This window comes from Hoplias malabaricus, chromosome 12, assembly GCF_029633855.1.
Source record: "Hoplias malabaricus isolate fHopMal1 chromosome 12, fHopMal1.hap1, whole genome shotgun sequence".
In the NCBI taxonomy this organism is placed as follows: domain Eukaryota; kingdom Metazoa; phylum Chordata; class Actinopteri; order Characiformes; family Erythrinidae; genus Hoplias; species Hoplias malabaricus.
The window spans coordinates 37298991-37322345 of NC_089811.1; the positions used below are offsets into that span (position 1 = coordinate 37298991).

Here is a 23355-nt window from a genome sequence, read left to right on the forward strand (position 1 = left end):
AAGAATTCAACTCTCTACAAAGAAGTAAGGAATTGGGAGGACCTGAATTTTACAAATTCTTTTTAGTAAGCAAATTGCGATATCCATGGATCCGAACACATCCTGAATACACGTTTCGTTCATGGTTACAGAGATAACAGGGCTTCTGTAAGGAAATATTTATATCAGACCTTCCATTTATCAATCTCACAATTAAACGCCACACATGTTTTCTGCAATATGATCATATCTACAACTCTGATGGCCTGGTGGAAAATGCTTACCACTGCACCCTAGCACCATGTAGATACAGTCCGGTGTTCGATATTAACACACAGTTGAACTTTACTGCGTGGAAACAAAAAGGGATCGCACATCTTCATGTTGTGAAGTACAATGCCTTTATTAAATCTATTGGCAGAATGTCAGTTTTATCAACACAGAAAGTAAATTCAGAAGTGATATCAATTCAAGCCACTGCTGAAAGGTTTTAAAACCCCCCTGGCCTTCTGTGATGCTTTTTTTTATTTTCATTCTGTTGTGCATGCTGACACGTTTGTCTTTGTCTTAGTTCCTCCCACTGTCAGTGTGAACACTGCGGTGGTTCCTGTTGCTGGTCAATCTGAAGTGACCTTGGTGACCTGCACTGCAGCTAAAGCACGACCTGCAGCGGAAGTGTCCTGGCGCCTGGGTGCTCTGAGTGACTCTTTGAAAGTACAGACCAACCAGTCTGTGGACCCTGATGGAACCTACACTGTTAAAAGTCACCTGATTGGTGCACCATCAAAAGAACTAAACCAGCAGAAGGTTCAGTGTTTGGTGAATCACACCAGTCTCAACAAGGAGCAGATTCTTGACTATGCCTTAATAATTCATTGTGAGTCACTGTCATAAACCCTACTCACATTTTAAACCAATATTCATGTGTTATCCTACATATAAATAAACACTGACTCAGTTACAGTTTAGTCTTGAGCATTCTTTTAACAGAATAAATATAAAGAGTCTGATGATTGACATAGTTTCCCACAGTCACAGTGGACCTTATCAGAACTGCACGTCTGAATGAGGCATAGAATTTTGTGTCTGATTCCACACACGAGTAACTAATTTAAATTGGTCACTCCAGTATTGCATCATATACAAATACTTTAATGAAGTTCACTTTAGTTCAAGCAGATGTTTTACTGAGATTTATAGTGAGAAGAATAAAATGTGAAATGCACAGGATGCTTTTAGCCTTTTCAAATAAAACATGGGCTGCTTGAGCCTTATTATATTAATTCTTAATTAGTAATTGTTTATTCATTCAAGTCTTTGAATTGTTAGACAGTAAATTGTGTTTTTGTAAATTGTAAATCAGTCTGCACATTGAAATAAGTATACTATATTTTATTCAAAGGATTGGTGGGTGCATTAATTAATATCATCTTTGAAAACGTTTTAGAAGCTGGTCAAAATTGGATGGTTCATAAGCTCAAAAGCACAAAAACCAACACAAGCCATGGCTTCCTTGTTTCCACACACTATTTTATTCATATATTTTTGGGAAATAGCTTGCTTATTTGTTCAGGAGAATATCAGCCAACTCTGGATTTGCCTTTTTTACTCCATCTCTGATCATGGAGATTTTAGAAGGACACTAAGGCTTTTTAGGTCTGGTAAAATCAAACCTTATCTCTGTTCACTTGGTCATTTCATGGCTGCTGGACACTGTGTCTATTGTGTGTACCTAGCGATCAGGTGGGTTTGGACTGTAATGTGATTGGACTGAAGATGGGATCTTATATTGAAACTCCAGTAGAGTTCTGTTCCTGAATGTACACTTCAGCACTGTTCTTAGAGACATTTGGAGTGCTTCATCTTAGTCTGTTTCATTAATGTATGATGGCGCTCCCTTGACATTTCATGATTGAGGACAGTAAATATATTACAGATTGCTCCTTTAATTCAGACTGATGGGTTTTTTTTCCCCCAATTAATGTGTTCTTGCTTTTTTTCTCAGATCCTCCACAGATTGTGAACATTCTTTCAGTTCCCTCAACACCTCAAGAATTTCGCTGTGTAGCTGATGCAAATCCACCAGCGACAAAGTTCATCTGGAGCAGGTGGTGTTCTTAACATCATAATAAACACCTTTCACCTGCTGCTCTAACACCAGTCGTCTGTTCATTAGTCATCAGATGAAAACAGCAGCCTAGAGTTCTGATTTCTGTTTTTTGAACAGATGTTTCACAGATTCCTGTTACTAATATTGTTATGCTTTTAATGGACCAGTTCTTGTTGTCTGTTGGTCTGTAGGAAAGGCAGGCAAGTGCTGATTGATGTATTTAATCACAAACCAAAAAGCAATATAAAGATTAAGTTTATTATCATTCCAGGGGAAATTATTCTTGGACCCCCCAAAAGGAAAGCACCACTATTACATAGAAAAACACTCATAATGGCACACTTACCAATAAAATGAGTCACAAAAACAACACCCTTTTCATTGCTTATTTAATAGAATTAACAAATGTAATAGATGTGGGCACAAAATAATTATTAAACCTGTTTAATCTATGCATTGTAAATCTCTTTCTTGAGAGGAGATGATGATACTCTAGAAAGAGAGAGGTGGGCTGACTCCCACCAATGATTTTCAAAGCCATTCTGACCACACTAGCTAACTTGTTCTTTAGCTGTGTTCTGTTTGTTCTTTAGCTGTGTTGAAAGATTACCAAACCAATATCTAACATAAGCACAGATCAAAACCAGTAAGGCAACAGAGAGGCACGTCAGAGGGAGTTGATATTAACTGAAATTTACAGCTATTTGCTGACACTTATTCAGTGTGACATATTTCAGCAGGAACTTCACAGCAAGATGAGCAAAACTGATATCCAACTAGGTCCAAATTTACTGCACTTTAAAACCTACATTAAAATATAGGTAAAATTTGTTGTCTGTTTATTTAGCTGTTTTACTGATGTTATTGGGAGAGGACCATGTTTTGCAATCTGCCACATTACTAGCAATTTATCTAAAGAACTGTTAATACTTGTGTTTCTTTTTACACCAGGGTAAACAATCTTTCTGGACAAGCTGATGACAAGCTGATTGAAGCTAGTGACAAGCTGGTTATCCAGCTGAACTCTGATAATAATGGATTATATCTCTGTAAAGCTTCTAATCTTTATGGAAATGGTACAGGGAGCCTTTACTTTAATGTTTCAGGTGACTCAGGTGAGTCCTGTTTGTACAAATATAAATGTACATTATGCTAAATGTAATAATTTTAATATATTTTTGAGGGGATATCTGTATTTGAAGAAGAAACGAACACACCTGATCACACTTTGTATACAGTCTTTATTATTTTTCTTGAATGCTGTTGTTTGGTATCTCATCTTTTTTCTGTGCTGTGTGGTAGGTCTTTGGTAATCTACACAGTATAAAGATAGTTAAAGTATAGCAATTCTTTATTACAAAAAAGTTTTACTGAAAATGTGCAACTCAATATAATGCAAAAAAGGTGTGCAGACACCAAATGAAACATGGTAACGCAATGTAGAATATTCTCACAAATCAGTGGTCTCTGTCATAAAATATCCAACGTGAATTTTGGCCGTCATTTTTCTTTTAATCAAATCACTTTGGGAAAATATTGAATTTGAAAGCACAACAAATCCATTATTATACAAAACTCTATTTATGAAAAGGTTTAAAAACAATATCTGTGAAATGTTGATATGGATTCTAAATATTCTGGATGTTTTAAAACAAGAATCTGTGATTTGTTCATTTTCTTGGATCTTTATTTATATGTCAGAAAGAAAAATAAAAGTTTACCAAAGTATTTACTGACCAACAACTATGGAGCCAGGGAGGGTCCATGGGTAAAAACTAAGTTTTAATTCAATTGAATGATGTACAATTTGTGCACACAAATTAAATAAATAAATTTATTTAATTTAAGAGCATATTTGCAGTTCATGTGCATTGTAATGTGCTTAGATGTGTTCTGTTTTTGTTCCTTGTTTGTGCTCCCCTTGTCATGTGACTGTTTCCCCCGTCTCGTGTCTGCTTCCTGCTTGTTCCCTGGTCATGTGATACCCTTCTCTTGTGTTTCTAGTGTCATGTGTCTTAATTGGTAACCAGATGTTTCTTGTTGTCTTTATATAGTCCTTGTCAGTGTTTCTTGTTGGTGGGTCATTGTACGTATGTTTGGTTGTTGTTAATGGTCCTTAGCCTTGTTCTATGTTTGATGATCTGTGTTTAGCCTTGCTTGTGTTTAGTCCTTGTTTTATGTTTCGATTCCTTGTTTAGTGGTAAGCCATATTTAATGCTTAGCTTTTAGTGTTTGGCTTTGTTTAATGGTTAGTGTTTAGCTGTGTTTAGCATTTAGTCCTTGTTTAGTGTTTATCCCTGTTTATAGTTTAGCCCTTGTGTTTAGTGTCCCTCTGTATAGTTTAGTTTATCTTAATTATAAAGTTATAATTAATAAAGCCTCCTGCACTTACCTCCTTCCCTTACTCCTATACACACCACTAGTCTTATTACATGCATATTTCATTTCATTTGAGGGAACAGTTTACGATTTGTGCTCACTCAAGTTATAATCAGGACTGTTATGGGGAAAAGTCATGATCAGGGTGCTTTTTTTTGGCTGTGGCTGTGTTCAAATGACCAGGGGCTATGTGCTTCTAGTGCTAAGTCGAAAATATAATGATGATGAAGCATACCATTTACTTCTACACTTCCGTACACTCACTTCATAATTCATATGCACACAATATGATAAATGCTGAACTGATATTTTTGTCTTTATGGACTACATGCGTCTTTTTATTTCACGTGTAGTGACTGCTGTCATTAGTACCAGGGCACGCACAATTTACATGAGGCTATTTTAAGGAGTTTTTGGCAAAAGGCAGCTTAACCCCAGTGAATGAAATTGCATAATTGTTCCTCAAATTAAAAAGAAAAAAAGCAAGCAAAAACTATAAATCATTCCCTTAATTTAAGTCAAATGTGCATAAATTGCAAAATCGTGCATATTTTACTTAAATTCGTGCAAAAAAAATGTATTAAGCAAGTCTGCGCACAAATTTAACTTGCAAAACTGCAACAGTATCCTTAGTTCCAAAACAAATAAAACGTGTTGTCAAAGGGAAAGGTGATATATCACAGTGGTAAATATGCCTCTGTCCCAAAATTTATATTTTAAAAAATGATATTAATATATATAAATTATGATAATTAACGGCACCAGAACTGCAGAAAAACGAAATTTATATATCTGTGCGTATACCTGAAATTATTAAATTCTCACAAAAATAATAACAGCAGTAGGGTCTCTAAGACTTTTAATTGTGGTGATCATGCTCCAACCAACATTTTGACTGATCTGTGTACAAATTGTTCAAATTAAATTACTTTTATTTTCCATTTTTTACTCATCTCTCCTCTTACCATCCTTTTTCCTCTTTTCGTGTAGGCACCAACACACTCATTTGGAGTTTGTCCGGCATTGTTCTTCTTCTTTTCTTATTTCTTATTTTATATTGCAAATTTTGCTTACCTGCGAACTGTAAATTGCCTCCAAATCCGTGGAACAGAAATAGGTGAGTTTGATCATGAGTTAATTTGTTTAAAGTCTAAATATGTTTAGTTATTTGAAAGTTAACCGCATTTTCACTTATAATAACTGCCTCAATAATTATTTATTCAAGAAAACAACAAAAGAATATGACACTAATTTTTATTTATCCACTTTAGGAATGAAGGCCACAATCGTGTGCCTAATGATCCACCACAACCTACAAACAATCAGGAGAGCAGTGAGACTGGGATCTAATTCTATAGTCATTTGGAAGTAACAAGAATTAAAGCAGGAAACACTGACACTAGCTACAGGACTTTTACTGATGGTGTTAGATGGGAGGAAAGCCATGGACCAGAGAATTAACAGCTGAAATAAAGAAAAAGGTCTGTATAAAAGCAGTTTTATTTATGATACGCCTGTGATATGTTTTGGTTACATTAGGGGAAGGATCAAACCCTTCAGGTGTGTGTTTCCCAAAAAATGTTAACTACTTACATAGTTGGAATAATGTAGGTGCGTTGCAAGTGTTGCCCAAAACCGTAACTGGAATTATCAAGGTAACTACAGGCACTGGTCATAAAATTAGAATATCATGAAAAGTATGAACATGATAGTATGAGCATGTACAGCACTCAATACTTAGTTGGTGCTCCTTTTGCCTGAATTACTGCAGCAACGTGGCGTGGCATGGAGTCGATCAGTCTGTGGCACTGCTCAAGTGTTATGAGAGCCCAGGTTGCTCTGATAGTGGCCTTCAGCTCTTCTGCATTGTTGAGTTTGGCGTATTACATTTTCCTCTTCACAATACCCCATAGATTTTCTATGGGGTTATGGTCAGGTGAGTTTGCTGACCAATTAAGAACAGGGATACCATGGTCCTTAAACCAGGTACTGGTAGCTTTGGCACTGTGTGCAGGTGCCAAGTTCTGTTGGACAATGAAATCTGGATCTCCATAAAGTTGGTCAGCAGCAGGAAGCATGAAGTGCGCTAAAACTTCCTGGTCGACGGCTGCTTTGACCTTGGACCAACACCAGCAAGTGACATGGCTCCCCAAACCAAGATTTACTTTAATCAGAGAACATAACTGTGGACCACTCAGCAGCGGTCCAGTCCTTTTTGATGGCAAGACACTTCTGACACTGTCTCTTGTTGAAGAGTGGCTTGACACAAGGAATGTGACGCTGAAACCCATGTCTTACATACGTCTGTGTGGTGGTGGTTCTTGAAGCACTGACTCCAGCTGCAGTCCAGTCTTTGTGAATGGGTTTTGTTTCACAATCCTCTCCGGGGTGCAGTTATTGCTAGTACACTTTTTTCTACCACATATTTCCTTCCCTTCACCTCTCTATTAATGAGCTTGGACACAGAGCTCTGTGAACAGCCTTTTTACAATGATCTTTTGTGTCTTGTCCTGCTTGTGTAAGTTGTCAGTGGTCGTCTTTTGGACAACTGTCAGTCAGCGGTCTCCTCCATGAGTGTGTAGCCTACAGAACTAGACTGAGAGACCATTTAAAGGCCTTTGCAGGTGTTTTGAGTTAATTAGCTGATCAGAGTGTGGCACCAGGTGTCTTCAATATCGAACTTTTTCACAATATTCTAATTTTCTGAGATACTGAGTTTGGGGTTTTCATTAGTTGTCAGTTATAATCATCAAATTAAAAGAAATAAACACTTAAAATATATCAGTCTGTGTCTAATGAATGAGTGTATTATACAAGTTTCACTTTTTGAATGGGATCACTGAAATAAATCAACTTTTTTATGATATTCTATTTTTATGACCAGCACATGTACATTGGTAGCTTACATTATCCGAACCATTGTTAAACAGCATAGGTACCAATTTTACATCTGTTAATGCATGTTCAGTACTCACTTAAAGGCAACATTCGTAATTGAAAGTAAAAAACACATTTCATAAAATTCAGAAGATGTTTGCTCACCATTTGCTGCTCTCCAAAACTCTCAAAACTGGTCTAATGTGTTTACGAAGCCCCAGTGTTTATAAATGATTAAGGAAAAACTGTCTGGTATGGTAGGCTCTCTCTCTGCTGAACGTTTTTAAAAGAAAGGCATTCGTTGAAAAGCACGAACTGAGATAAGTACATTGGTCTCTTCCTTCCCCATAGCTGAGTAATATTGATAGCTGATAACATAATAGCTGAGTAATATTGATTTATTTTTGCTTTTTCGTATCACTTAAGGTGGAAATGTTTCAATGCGATCCAAATGCTAGAAAACTAAACAACTCTAGTTACAAATTAGTTTCTGTGGTAATTCAGACACTAATGGTGTTCACAAGTATACACATGTTCTACTAAAAAAATATGGCACGGTGGCGCAGCAGGTAGTGTCGCAGTCACACAGCTCCAGCGACCTGGAGGTTGTGGGTTCGATTCCTGCTCCGGGTGACTGTCTGTGAGGAGTCTGTGTTCTCCCTCTGTCCGAGTAGGTTTCCTCCGGGTGCTCCGGTTTCCTTCCACGGTCCAAAAACACACATTGGTAGGTTGATTGGCGACTTAAAAGTGTCCGTAGGTATGAGTGTGTGAGTGAATGTGTGTGTGTGTGTGTGTGTTGCCCTGTGAAGGACTGGTGCCCCCTCCAGGGTGTATTCCTGCCTTGCGCCCAATGATTCCAGGTAGGCTCTGGACCCACCGCTACTCTGAACTGGATAAGCGCTTACAGATAATGAAAGAATTAATGTTTAAATAGCGTTCATGAATTTGATGGAATATTTTTGGGAAGGACCATTTTACTCAAAAATTACATGCAGTTTTTACTTAAGTTTAATGAAAGGCAGGATGTGTGAGAGTCTTTTAGTTTCTATCACAGTTTTTTTTTTAAGTTTCTATCACTATATATGTCTGTGCCTGTTTCATGTAACTTTATATAAAAAGCATCACAAAATCAGAACATCTTGTTTAATCCCAAGTTTTCAGATTTAGGCACAGTATTTAATACGCTAATTCACTGAAAAATAGATCTGTCACATGCCCCATTTAATTTGCAATTCATTTTGAAGTATTTTTCTTAATAATTTGTTTATCCAAAGCTGAAGATGCAGACATTACCTGGCCATTTCATCATTCATGTGACATGCTGGTTTTAAAAACACATGACTAGCATATTGTTTGCAACTTATTTTTACAGTCAAGTCTGTGTGTGTATAATCCCTATAACCTTCTGTGATTAATATTAGGTCATTATTACAATTCACTGTTGTAAAATCACTCCAAGGGTAACAAGGTGGCACCAAAAGTAGTGTTGCTACAACACATTTCCAGGGACCTGGGGTCCTGTGTTCCATCCTTATCTTAGCTCACATTCCGTAAGGAGTTTGGTGTCTGTGCTTCAGTTGTGTTGTTAGTGTGGGTTTCCCTAAGATGCTTTGAATTCCTCCCACAACCCAATAACATGTTTATTTCAAGATGGTGCAGGTGAGACCCCATCATGATTGCTCAGCTAAGACTGCACATTTATTTATTTATTTATTTATTTATTTATTTATTTATTTAAGTAAGTAAGTTCATCTTATATTTTTCATGTTTGTTCATGCTAATATGCTTATTAATGATTTGGCTGCTTAATCTGAATTAAATCACCCAAATGTGCTCCACACTTTAATGATATTATCTATCATATTCCACTACATGGTGGCATCTGTGTAATATCAGGGTTATATTTTAAGAGATTGCTAACCCCTAAATTAGCTTGTAAGGTAAAGCTCCAAACAGATCACTCCAGTGCTGATAAATACACTGGTTATCCACATTTCATTAAACCAGAACCCTTATGCAACATTACATTCCCACAATTTGTCAGGACAGTGCATGTTCTGATTTAAAAACTGCAGAAAAGGTGAGGTGACAAGGGGTGCATTTCCAAAAAAGCATAGTTTCTAACTACATTAGTAATTTACATAGTTGGTAAGATACATTAGCGATGCAAGTGTTTCCTAAAACTGTAGGTGGAACTATCAAGGTAACTCTGTTAACTTATGTAGTATGAACTAGGGTTGCCAACCATCTGAAATTGAAATCAGGGACATGGGACCCTGGTGGGGGGCAGTATGTACTTATTATTATTACTATTATTAATATGAGGTTTTAAGAAATGTCTTTTCCTCATTTCATTACTATATTTAACCTATATATGTTAAATAGAGATGTCATATTATTAATTATGTTAAAACATGTTGGTTGCCGTTGTTTTACTGTTGTGCCCTATGTTTAATATACAGATGAATCTACCTAATTAGGACTCCCATATTTGTCTTAATTTCTTACATGTTATTGTTAATCTTATATGAAATTATTTGATGATTTAATATTTAAAGAATTACTTTGATACTAAAAATCAGTCAGCGCACTGTGACGTGTCAATGGAGAACTGAAATGTAGTATCTCCAAGACATGGTGCTAACATTAGTTATATCTAAAAGCAGAGCTGTAAGTTTCCCAGTGTTTCAGCGCAGTGACTTCTTGCTCTCAGCACAGCTGCAAAACAACCCTCTGTAGGAGGGACTTGGACTGTTTGCAACACTAAATGATGGGCAGCTAACTCTGGCTGCTGATTGGTTTAATAATAGTGACGAGCAATGAGATACGCATTCAATATTTAGAAGTTGTGGAGTGTCTTCCCCTCCTTCTGGCTGAGAGAAAGCAGCACATTTCTCAAAGAAATCTTTATCTTAACACTCTAACTTCAAAAACACGGAACAAAATGCAATAGGGGATGATTCCATATTTTATAGGATGGTTGGCAACTCTTGTCCAAAATATTGTTATACATATTTTTTGAAAAATATTGTTTAAAAAACATGCCTTGATTGAACTGTTACAGAGAATTTTAGACCTATCTCTAACCTACCTTTTGCCGGTAAAATCCTTGAGAGGGTTGTTACTTAGATGTTACAAGATCACTTGAGAAGCAATAGCCTTTTGAGATATTCCAGTCAGGTTTTCGTTGCCATCATAGTACTGAGACTGCTCTTGTCTGTGTCCGTAATGATCTATTCTCTTACTGCACCTGACTGCCTCCTTAACACAATCAGTTACAATTTACTAATTTCACGTCTTTCCTCTATTTTCCTTTTTGGTTCTGTGTAATCCTGGTTCACTCAGCTTTGTCCTACATATCTCTAAGTCTGCTTTTTTCCATCTGTGTGGTACAGCTAGACTCTGCCCTCTAGATTTCTGTAAAGATGCTGAGGTATATGTGTGTGTATGTGTGTATATATATATATATATATATATATATATATATATATATATATATACAGCGCCCTCCATAATTATTGGCACCCATGGTTAAGACGTGTTCTTTGGCTTCTAATAAATTATTTTTTTTGAAAAAACCTTATTTGGTGGGAAAAAAATCACATGTTAAGAAATAAATCTTGGCACCCCTGCTGTTAGTACTTTGTACAACCTCCTTTTGCCAACAAGACAGCACTTAATCTTCTCCTATAACTCTTCACAAGATGGGAGAATACAGAAAGAGGGATCTTAAACAACTCCTCTTTGCACAACCTCTCTAAATCGTCCAGAGTCCTGGGTCTTCTCCTATGCTCTCTCCTCTTCAGCTCACCACAGGGTTTCTATTGGGTTGAGGTCTGGGGACTAAGAGGAGCTTGATTTTGTGCCTTGTGAACTATTTTTGAGTTCATTTGGCCACATGTTTAGGCTCATTATCTTGCTGAAAGACCCAGTGATGACCCATCTTCAGCTTTTGGGCAGAGGCCACCAGATTCTGATTCAAAATGTCCTGATATTTCAAAGAGTTCATGATCCCACGTGTCCTTACAAGGTTCCCATGTCCTTTGGAGGACAAACAGTCCCACAGCATCACCGATCCTTCCCCATAATTAACCGTGGGCATGAGGTGTTTTTCTGTGTACTCATCCTTGGTGTTACGCCAGACCCACTTAGAGTGTTTATTGCCAAAAAGCTCTATCTTGGTCTTGGAGGGCCTTATATACATTGGAGTAGTGGGGGAAGGGAATTGGAGGAAGAAGAGGAGATTGAAGAGGAGTTTGAGGAGGGGTAAAGGGGATTATGAAGATGATCAAAGAAAGAAAGAGATAAGATAGAGGAAGGCAGGGTAAGAAGAGGTGTGAAAGGAGGGGTTTGATGTAAGTGGGGGAATGATTGGTGGGAATGAGGGATGGGACTATGAGGGGATAACAAATAGTCACACAAAGATGCAAAAAGACCATATAGTTTCTTTCACCCCAAACAGCTTGTTGGTAATGTAGATAGCGCCTGATGGTTGTTTGGGAGACCTTGTAACCACAAGATGCTACCATTTGACTCTATTCTCTTACAGTGAGTTTTTTACTTCTGACCATTCTTCTCACTGTGTGTGGTGGCCAGATACACTTGTGTCCTCTTCCTGACTTTGTCACAGTTTGTCACAGTTCCAGATTTTGAACTTTTTGATGATTGCTCTGACTCTAGATGAGGGCATCTGCATTTATCATTTATTTCCAAGAAATTAAGGGTGCCAATAATTGTGGAACAGTTTATTTTATAGCAAATAATGATTTCTTAGTCAGGATTTTTTTTTTCACTCGAGTTGAATGTTACTTTTTTCTGATTTTTTTTTTTACAGAGCGAGATCATGCTTCTGCAATAAAAAAAGTAATTTATTTTAAGGCTTTTAACACATTTTAACTATAGGTGGCAATAATTATGGTCTGCGCTGTGTGTGTGGATATTAGTCACTAACTTTCAATTGCACTCTTGTCTATATTATGCATAGAAAATTTTTAGTTTGTTTTCATTTTTTTTATTCTTTTAAAGGTTTAGTTTTGATTGTTCAAACTCGTGCAGTCTTTGGAGCAGTCATGTCCACATTTCACTGTACATTTGTACCAGCTGTAATTACACATGTAACAAGCAAACATTTTGAATCATGTTGGTAGGTGGATTGGCTATGTAAAAGTGTCCATAGATGTGAGTGTTTGGGTCATTGGGTGGTTGTGTGATGCTGTGCAGTGGACTGGCGCTCTGTCCAGGTTGTGCAAACAATGATTCTGAGTAGGCTCTGGATCCATTGCATTCCTCAACAGGATGAAGCAGTTACAGAAGATGACTGAACTGAACTTTTTTTTGACCTACTCATACTTATAATCGCAAGAGCTCATCATTTTCCACTGTGAATGTTGGGTTCAGCTGCTTAAAGCGCACCTCTTTGATACACAGAGTCCTTACATAATAAAGCTGTTACTGACACATAATACTTACTAGATGGGGTGAGGGTTTTTTTTTCTTTTCTTTATTTTTTGTGCTCTCCCTTGTGCTGATGAACCTTGTTCTCTCACATCGTTGCTGCACAGTTTTCACCCTGACAGAGAATCCCTGAACACGTTAACTACTGTTCTCCCTGGACTTCTATATTCCTTGTTGGCTTGTATTTATTGTGTTGGTGTTTGTGGAAAAGTTAAGATGGGTGGTGTGGGTGGAGTGTGTGCCTGAAGGGAAGGGCTTCAGACAGCTTTTTTTTTTTTTTTTGTATCCTAAAAGCTCATTGGATGGTTATATTTTATCTTTACGCGAATTTGGACAATTACTTAAACAATTGGAAATGTGTTTAAAATATTTTCAAATGTTTTTTTAAATTCACATATTTGCTTAATAACAATGAAAATATCCTCCAAAAAATGTCTAAAAGTTTTATGGAAAATTGTCCGCTAAAATTTTCAATAAAGTTTAAACATTTAAGTTCACCTTTAAAAATAATCATTTTGAACAAATATTTTGGAAGCTTTGAAGACGATTGGCCCTCACAGGAAAGTAAGGCCTGGCTGAATATCAGACAGCACTGTTCTCACCCTGTGGTGTAATACCTAATTTGAAACATGTTGGGGAGTAATGGAATACATGTTACAGCGTTACATATATAGAATATTATATGTAACTGCATTCTGTTACAGTTACAATGAAAAAAGACAGTATTCAGAATACAGTTACATTAGTGAAATTAATGGATTACATTAAAATATTTGTGTTTAAAACTGGGATTACTGCATCTGCTGAGGTGGATTTGAGGTCATTACCACTCAGAACTGCATGGAGCTGCTGAGGTTCTGTTTTCTTGTTCTTTCTGGTTCTTTAATTTTATTGGCAGGTCTAAATTACAGAGGATTACAAATGGAAAAGAATAATTATGGGAAATTGATTTACAGCTCCAAATGCAGGATAAATCCCTACTGATGGTAACGTGGGACATTGTAGCCACAGTTGGCCAGTGCACATGCATGGACACATTGTCCTTTCTGACTGTTCCTCACAAAAGCACATTCCCATGAGTCGGATCCAGAGCAGGAGCGCAACATCATAAAACATGATTAGTCTGTGACAGAAGCTCAGCTTTCCCTGAGTAGGAGGATGGTGTATATACTTCACAGCTCCTAAACAGAGAACATGCTTCTCATTGGATTTCACTTAAGCCAATGAGCAGCCAGAGTTAGCTGTCCATCATTTAGTGGGCAGCCAATGGAGCCCCAGTCCCTCCTACAGGTGTTTGTTTTACAGTGGTGCTGAAAGCAGGTCAGAAACCCTGGGAACTTACAAATCTGCTTTTAAATAGAACTAATGTTAGCACCATGTCCTGGAGAAAATACATTTAAGTTCTCCCTCAACACAGCTGTGATGACAATGAAGCTGATTGAATTTTGGAATCAAAGTCATTCTTTATAAAAATTATATTAGAATGTAAGAAAAATACGGGAGTCCTAAATAAGTAGATTAGTCTGTATTCTAAACACAGGACAATGCCAGCATGTGTTTTAACAGAACTAATTATGACATCTTAAATATGGTAATGAAATAAGGATGAGACCAATAAGATTCTTTCACTTCAGATCTGTGGAAAGATTCTGCTTTGCCACTGTTCAGAAAGGTTCCAACAGGGCCTTGCATTCCTTAATTCAACAAGCAGGAGATGCTCCATACAGTACACAACAGCACACTGAAACCAGTGCCAAAATCAGTCCCTCCACACCCTACACAAATTAAAGAGGAATAATAGTGTCCACCCATTTTTGCTCAGGCCACTCAAAGGTCTGTTCCTGGCTATGCTACTAATTTAAACTAGATTTACATGAATTATGTCAAAAATGTAGGGGTTCTAATTTATGGAAAGTACAAGGAACTCAATTCAGTGCAAGTTGTTTTTAAGGCTCTGTGCTTCTAGGTGAAACAGGCACGTAATTCTACTGTTAACAGTATTTTGAGGCTTTGCTTGCTTGTCTGGTTTATTTTTAAGATTAAATAAACGCATGCACTGAATATTCATTTACACTACTAATTCTTTGTCAAGTCATAGATTAGAACAGTATTAAAATCACAAAGTTTGATTTAATAGAAAAGCTGTTCCAAAGCATATTATTTCCTTAAAGCAATATTGGTACTTGAGCATATAAATAAACCTCTTAATAGCTGTGGAATTAATCTTGGGAATATTAGGTCTCCTTCTATGTTTGTTTGTTTTTTTTTTCTTCCCAGAAGATCACTAAAGCTCTTCTGTGTTTACAGCAAATATTGTAAACATTCAGGAAAGCCCTTATACATTCAGCTTGTTTTTACTGTGGAACACAACAAAATATTCTTAAGTAACTGGGTGTGATTGCCACATTCACACTTTAAATGTTTTAAAATGCAAGAAAATGTTGAAGTATTCTGAAGTATTCACAATACGTTACTCACATTGCGTAATGTAAAGGAATACGTTGCACTGCAGTTTAGGGCGTGTCTTTTATAATCTGTAGCATTTTAAAGGAACCCATCCAACACTTTATTATTCACCCAAAGTATGTATAATGTTTGATTTTGGGATACAGACTTATAAATGATGAGTATGTGCATGTAAACACTACAGTCAGAGCATGGAGTGATTTCGGATCCAGCCGTCGCAATCGGCAATTTGTGTCTGATAAACTTCGACAACCCAATGGAACAATGTGCTTTTAAACTCATTAAAAAGAAAACGTGCCAAATAAAGTTATTTATGTATTTAGCTTCAGATAAATTGTATCTTATTCTAAAATCTGTAGTTATAACTGATGTTATTATTCTCTGAGCTAAATAACACATTCTAACTCTTATATTCTAAACCAAGCAAGTGGCTGAGTAAAAAAAAAGTCTCTTTTAATGTCACTATTTATATTTCATTCTTTGCTCCTACATCTATATTTTCTTACTTCTGATTTTATCTTTTGTATGCTCTTTTATTTGGATCTGCATACAATGTCCTGTAAATGTAACATCCTCTCTATTGTGTACAATGGTGGGTTTGCGGCTACTGGCTGCTAAATTTCTTTGATTGGTTTGTGGGAAGAGGCTGTTCCTCATCCTCTCTATACTTGAAACAATTTATTAAGTACAACATTATGTTGTATACAAAAGATAATCACTAACAAAAAAACTAAACACAGATAGAGACATGGCAATGAAGTTAGCAGCAAGTGACAAAAAGGGGCACACAGAGCCCCACTTCCAGTGTAGCTACAGGTTTGTAATTCTGTGCTTTTTAATTATGTTCTAGTGTTTGTAGTTTTGTTCCTGGGGTTTGTAGTTCTTTTTCTGGGGATAAAGTTCTGTTCCTGCGGTTTGTCCTTTTCCCTCCCTGGATCACCACCTTAACGTGGTGGTGGGGTTTGCGTGCCTGCGTGAGCCAAGGAGCTATGTTGTCTGGGGTAATAGCCCCTGGTAGGGTCTCCCAAGGCAAATTGGTCCTAGGTGATGGGCCAGACAAAGAGTGATCAATAAAGACCAAGATGAAGAAATTAAAACAGGGACACAGGTTCCCTCGCCCGGAGTAGGGCTATCAGGGCCTCACCCTGGAGCCAGGCCTGGAGAGGCTCCTTGACGTGCGCCTGGTGGCCAGACTTTCACTCATGGGGTCCGGCCGGGCTCAGCCAGGCCTTCTTGGAGACCCTAGAGGGGGTGCTGGAGAACACTCATTCTGGGAACTCCATTGTTCTGCTGGGGGATTTCAATGCTCACGTGGGTAATGACAGTGAGACCTGGAGGTGCGTGATTGGGAGGAACGGCCACGCTGATCTGAACCTGAGTGGTGTTCAGTTATTGGATTTCTGCGCCTGTTTGTCCATTGCAAACACAATGTTCAAGCATAAGGGTGTCCACAAGTAGGCCACATTTCGATGATCGACTTTATAGTCGTATCATCGGACCTGCGGCCATATGTTTTATACACTCGGGTGAAGAGAGGTGCTGCACTGTCAACTGATCAGCACCTTGTGGTGAGTTGGATCAGATGGCGGGGAAGGATGCCGGACAGACCCGGCAGGCCTAAACGTGTGCTGAGGCTTTGCTGGGAACCTTTGGCAGAGGAACCTGTCAGAAAGATCTTCAACTCCCACATCCGGCAGAGTTTCGACTGCATCCAGGGGGAGGCCTTTGACATTGAGTCCGAATGTGCCATGTTCCGGACCTCCATTGTTGAGCCGGCTGAACGGAGCTGTGGCTGCAAGGTTGTCGGTGCCTGTCGGGTGGCAATCCCAGCACTCGGTGGTGGACACACCGGGTGAGGGAGGCTGTCAAGCTGAAGCAAGTATCAAGCATTGTTGGCCCGGGGGACTTCTTAAGCAGCTGACAGGTACCGAAGAGCCAAGCGGCTCACAGCTTCAATTGTTGCTGAGGCAAAAACTCGGGTGTGGGAGGAGTTCGGTGAGAACATGGAAAACGACTTTCAGTCGGCTCAGAGAAGATTCTGGCAAACCATCAGGCGACTTAGGAGGGGAAAACGGTTTTCAACCAACACTGTATATGGTGGGGGTGGGGAGTTGTTGACCTCAACTGGGGACATCATTAGGTAGTGGAAGGAATATTTTTAGGATCTTCTCAATCCCACTAGCACGTCTTCCGCAGAGGAAGTAGAGTTTGGGGACCCCGGGGTGTGCTCGTCTATCACTGGGGCTGAGGTGGCCGAGGTGGTAGAAAAATTCATTGGCGGTAGGGCCTCTGGAGTGGATGAAATTTGCCCCGGGTTCCTCAAGGCACTGGATGTTGTGGGGCTGTCCTGGCTGACACGTCTTTGCAACATCGCATGGACATCAGGGGCAGTGCCTCTGCACTGGCAGACTGGGGTGATGGTTCCCCTTTTTAAGAAGGGGGATCGAAGGTTGTGTTCCAACTATAGGGGGATCACACTCCTCAGACTGCCTGGTAAGGTCTGCGCGGGGGTACTGGAGAAGAGAGTCTGACTGACAGTTGAACCTGGGGTTTGTAGTTCTGTTGTTTGGTTTGTATTTACATTGCTTTCTCTCTCAATGCTGTTGTGTTCTCAGCTAATGTTTGCTTTGATGATCCTGTTGGGATATGACTCATGGGCCATCATAGGAATCCATTCCTATAGCAGCTTCTCAATATCTACTTAATAGCATTAATAGAAGAGTAGAACTCTAGAAATTAATTAATTTTATGAATAATTTCAGATTCTACTCAAAACTATGTTATGTAAAAAAAAAAAATCTTTAAAAAAGTCAGTGATTTTCTAATATCAGCTTCATTCATTCATTCATCATCTCTAACTGCTTCATTCTGTTCCGAGTTTCTGGTCGGTCTGTAGCCTGTCTGGAATCACTGGGTAGAAACACACCCTGGACAGGGCACCAGTCCATGACAGGGCTTCACACTTCCACCTATGGACACTTTTGTGTAGCCAGTCTACATATCATCTTGATTTTGGACTGTGGGAGGAAACCAGAGCACCCAGAGGAAACCCACACAGACACAGGGAGAACACTCCAAACCTCTCACAGAGAGTGACCCAAGGTGGGTTTGAACACAGAACCCCAGGTCCCTGAACTGTGTGACTGTGACACTACCTGCTGCCCATGGGGTGATTATACAACACAGAATTTAAAATATTTCCATAAAAACACAGTGACCTAATGTCAGTACAGCACTGGAAAATTGTGTTTTTGTGACTCCACCAAGAACAATTTTTAAAATAAGAAGCAAAGTTCCACCAAGCATCATGTCAGTAGTTTTGTACGTTTCCACCGCCGTTTTATTCTTAGAGCTGAGGACATATTTATAAAGAGGAAAAATTGTTTAAACCCAGAAACATAAACTACTTAAAATTCAGCATTAATTATTTTATTTATTATTTTATCATGCTCAGCCATGAAATGATTTGGTGTGCAGTGATCTACCAGCATTATTATTAAGATATTGTTTTTTTGTTTGCATGTCTTTAACTTTATAATTTCTTTTTGAAAATGTATATATTTTTGTATAATGTATTTTTTTTTAATGTTTTGTTTTCATCAAAAGTGTGATTTTTACTTGTGCTTGAGCATAGGATAATCATAGGTACCATATCTACTAGGTGTCATAGAAACAATTCAGCAGGCTTTTGTCGGTCTCATCTCTTATGAAACTGAATAATACATATTTTGTAACATTTCACTTTGTAGCATTATTTTGTCCGATCTGCTGTTCATGTGAATTTTATTTACATAATATTTGATGTTAAGTGTTTGGAGAACTGCTTGATAATTGGGAAAACATCTCGTATTGGAGCATATTCCACACTTTTCAAAAATCCGTGTGTGTGTTACTTAAGACGTTTTTCATTTGAATGTCTGTAAAACAAAATCAAAAAGCAAACTCCTTTTGACATTTAAAATTTCACTTGATGTTATAATTAATGTATAATTAATAATGTATAATATAATTTTATAATTCTAATAATAAAAATTGATGCATTATACGTAGTTGTAGTTAATTTACCTGGACATACTTGAAAAAAAATTGTTGGAGACCGAATTTGGCATCAGTTTCACATTAAGAAAAATAATTACTCACCCATGCATGAGACGAGCAATACTCCTCTCTGTTGTCTAGAAAATCCCCAGATGTCTTTTCTCTGCTCAAGTGTAGCATCACACTGAAGTATGAGTATGAAGTGCAGCAGCTTTGTTTTACCCTAAACCCTTTTTGTTTTTCTGTTATTTCCTGCCTTACTTTTTTGTGGCTTGTGTGTAACGGCAGTGAAAATATCAGATCTCTCTGATTTTAGCAACAACTGTGTGATTTAGTTTTTTGTAACGTTCTAGTCTTTGATTAAAAAAAATTGTGAGAAATCTTATGACTTTTTCTTCTTCTTAATTAATACATTTATTGTTTGTCTGTAACTGATTATCCAGTTCAGGGTCGTGGTGGGTCTGAATCACTGGGCAGGAACACTGGGTTCTGCTCGTCTCTCATTACTGTCTTTTGGTGTATTTTGCCCAAGTCTCAGTGGATTATTTCTGGCTGCTCCAGTTTGCCCCTACTGTCTAAAAATACACATTGAAAGATCAATAGCTGTACCATATTCCTAACTTGTGTGAATGTTGTGTCCATGTCATTGGGGTGCACATGATGGTGAGTTCATTGTGCAGGCCTCATGTCCAGGTAAATATCATCTGAATGGAATATACACAACCCTCAGCAAGGAATAACAAGTTGAGTGAAAACAGCTTGAAAGTTTTGAAAGGAAAGCCCATTGCTGAGCAGGTGTTTTCTTCAGCAATATATAAATATAATAAGTGAGATCACTGATAGATCATCGTTGTATAGACTGTCATTGCTTTGGTGTGAAAAAAGGGAGGGAACACAAGGAAGCTGACATTACACCAGAACTGCACTTCTGCAGACATGTTAGACAAGATCTACACAAATAATCTCTTAGAGCTTAATGGCAATTTAACATCGCCCTGCGATCGCAATCCACACCGTCTTTTACTATTGCTTCTCCTCTTTAAATTGGTTAAAACATGAAAATCTAATGGCTCAGTTCTGACTGCAATAACAAGCACTACAAGACAGGTGAAATGGTGTTTTGCATAAAAATATTTGAAAGAACATTTAAATAAATTTGCATTGTCTTCAAATACAGCTCCCAGAAATACCACATCTGCCCCTGATTACCCCAAGAAAATATCAGCTGTAACTTGTATTAATGTCTCAGTTTAGTCTTTAAAAATGGAGATGACCGTACACTGAATTAACTGGACATGAACTGAGTCCTTATCTGGTAAAGCAGAAGGGTGTCAGTGAACGCAGCTTGAAAGTTTTGAAAGGAAAGGCCATTGCTGAGCAGGTGTTTTCTTCAGCAATAGATAAGTACATATGTGATATTTCTACAGTTACAAAATTGACTTGTAAGTGCAGTAGAGTAATAGAAAGAAGACAGACCCCAACAATTCACTCATTGTGAATTATTCATTGAAAGGGCCATGTTTAAAGTAATAGCAGTAAGGATTTGAAATGGTGAAGTCATTCATTGGAAGTGGAATAATTGGTGTCAGTTTGGCCCTTATTTATTGTAGGAGGGTGGCCAGTGTTGCACATGCTGATTATATGGAAAATTCCAAGGCTCAATACACACATTGTTCTGATGAAGAACATACTTTGAATAAAAAGTTGATTGGAGAGTGTAAACATATAGAGAAGTGCTGCAAATTATATGTTGCTCAGCTAAAATTATCTCAAATGCCTTGAAGTGGAAACCAAAACCTGAAAGAAGTGGAAGAAAGCTGAGAAACTACTGTTTGAATGGATTGAAGGATGGTCAAAATACAAAAGGCTCAGCCAGTGATCATCTCCTGAAAGATCCAGTGGGCCCATGTGTACTCACCTTTGCCACTGCATCACTAGCTCTTTACAGGAGTCATCAAGGTAGGCAACTCCTCTCGTTGGTGTTTTGCTGAATTAAGCCCACAACACCTCCAGGTTGAGCAGTGAAGTCAGGCGTCCCAGACCCACCCCCCTCCCCATCTCCATCCTACCTCACCTTTTAGCATCAACAACTGTGAATCCACACTGGTCTACCTGGTGACTAAGGTTGTACCTAGCCCCACTGGCACCGTTAATGCATGCTCAGTGCCACCAGTTCCATGTGAACTTTACGTAATACATCACCGGCAGCCACAATAACACAACACAGCACTCACCTGTCCTGTCCTCCACGTACCTCTAACTCATTTACAGTGTGTTTCCCCAACCAGTCTGTGCTCTCCTTATCCACATCCACGACTATATGTTAGCCCTTAGTTTCCGAACTGCACAAACAGGGATGTGGCAGACTAGGCTAAAAATCCCTTATGTGCAATCTAACATGTGCCTGCTACCCGCATTCCCTCACCTCAGCCGCCAAATCAGCGTACTTCTGCTTCTTCCTTTCGGAGGCTTCATATACTGTGTCCGCAAATGGAACTATTAACTTTTTTAAGTAAATTATCCATTTACTTTGAGAATACAACACCATGTCTGGCCTCAGTGTAGTTAACACAATGCACTCTGGGACCTGTAGTTGTAGAGTAAATAATTATCAACAAACAAAGACTAACAGAGACGTCATCTGCATCTTATTTCATCTTACCCACAAGTACATTTGCAATCATTTTATAGTTTTATTCATCCTTTATGTCTCACAACTAACATAGGCTACCCTCCCCGCCCTTTCAGTTAACTGAGGCCCTTTGGCTACTATAAAAAGGGAAGCTGGATGGGCCATGTTTCCTTTAAAAGCCACAACTGAGAGACAGAAACTAAAGGCAAGTACACCCATTTTACTTTTATACTTATATTAAACCAGCAAACTTGTCACATTTCCAATGCAGCTTAAGTGCTGAGGAAGGCCTTAATCTCATTATATAGAGACATTAGAGCCCATTAAAAAGTATATTTTATTGTCAATTACCCAATTAGTAATTAGTAATGTCTCTGGGTGATCAGCATCTCCTGCCTGATTTAAAAAAACAACACATGCAGATCTTTGCTGCATATACAGCATATGCTATGACTATGAATAAAACAGAAGCTCACAACCTCAACATGTTATATCCTGATAGGTGTCATTGTTGCCAGGATACTGATACTCTAAAATCTGCTAACCGTTAATCCATTTGAATAGGGAGAGGCCATGTGGTGTTTCAGCTCTGTTTATGGTGGAAAAACACTGACAAATTACCATCTGTGACAACGTTAGCAGCCTCTTGTTCCCGCCTCAGTGTACTTCTCTATTTTTGTTTTTCTTCACTTTCTTTTCAATGCAGTATCGTCCTTCATTAGTTCCCCGCTCAGTAGAATGCATTTCTATTTTTATTTTTCTGTGTCATATTTACTTTCTTTTCATATGTATCATATTTCACATGACATTTTACTTTGAAGATCTGTGCTTTGACCTTCAGAGTAAAATATGCTCCATTCATTCATCTTCTTTTCCACTTGTCCATTTCAGGGTCACTGTAAAATATGCTCCAGATACTCCATAGTACTACAGCAGTACTTCTCTCTCTCTCTCTTGTCTGTAGGCAAAATTAGAGAGGTGTTATCTCCAGAAGCAAGTTACAGTTGCTTGGCTTTGTTTAAACTGCTCTATTATCTTTTTCACAACAGCACTCAACCGTCTACTGAAATGTGGCAGATGTTTCCTGTAAGACTAATGTCTGAATGGCTTGATTTTCTACAAGAAAAGTTAATTATTTTGAAATTCAACATAAAGAAAAAGTTTTTAATAAAGATGTCATATTATTTTTCTGCATTTTAAAGTGTCTTATAAAATAAACGATAACGTTTTGAATATTAATCATAACATTTTGACAAAAAAATTGACTTTTATTTGCGGTCTCTTAAAATACCAAAGGATTAAGACGTTGGCCATTGTCAGTTAAACATAAAGCATTAATTGTCTGATATTGATAAGTAAATGGACATAAAGTAAAAAATTAAAAACCTAACGTAATACCTTGACTTACGAGTTTAATCCG

General features: G+C 38.0%; 1 protein-coding gene across 3 annotated transcripts in view; it reads left to right on the top strand.

Annotated features, from left to right (window-relative positions):
- LOC136710608 (nectin-1-like) overlaps positions 1–23355 on the top strand; it is a 39727-nt gene that overhangs the window by 14585 nt on the left and 1787 nt on the right. For 2 of the 3 annotated variants that reach the window (XM_066686288.1, XM_066686290.1), the window contains exons 3-7: positions 551–856; positions 1985–2087; positions 3041–3204; positions 5459–5585; positions 5740–9010. In XM_066686288.1, the coding sequence (XP_066542385.1) occupies positions 551–856; positions 1985–2087; positions 3041–3204; positions 5459–5585; positions 5740–5818 (779 nt within the window). In that variant the 3' untranslated portion in view covers positions 5819–9010. Of the gene's footprint in view, positions 1–550; positions 857–1984; positions 2088–3040; positions 3205–5458; positions 5586–5739; positions 9011–23355 lie in introns of those variants that run through there. The other variant, XR_010804651.1, reaches the window with a different exon arrangement.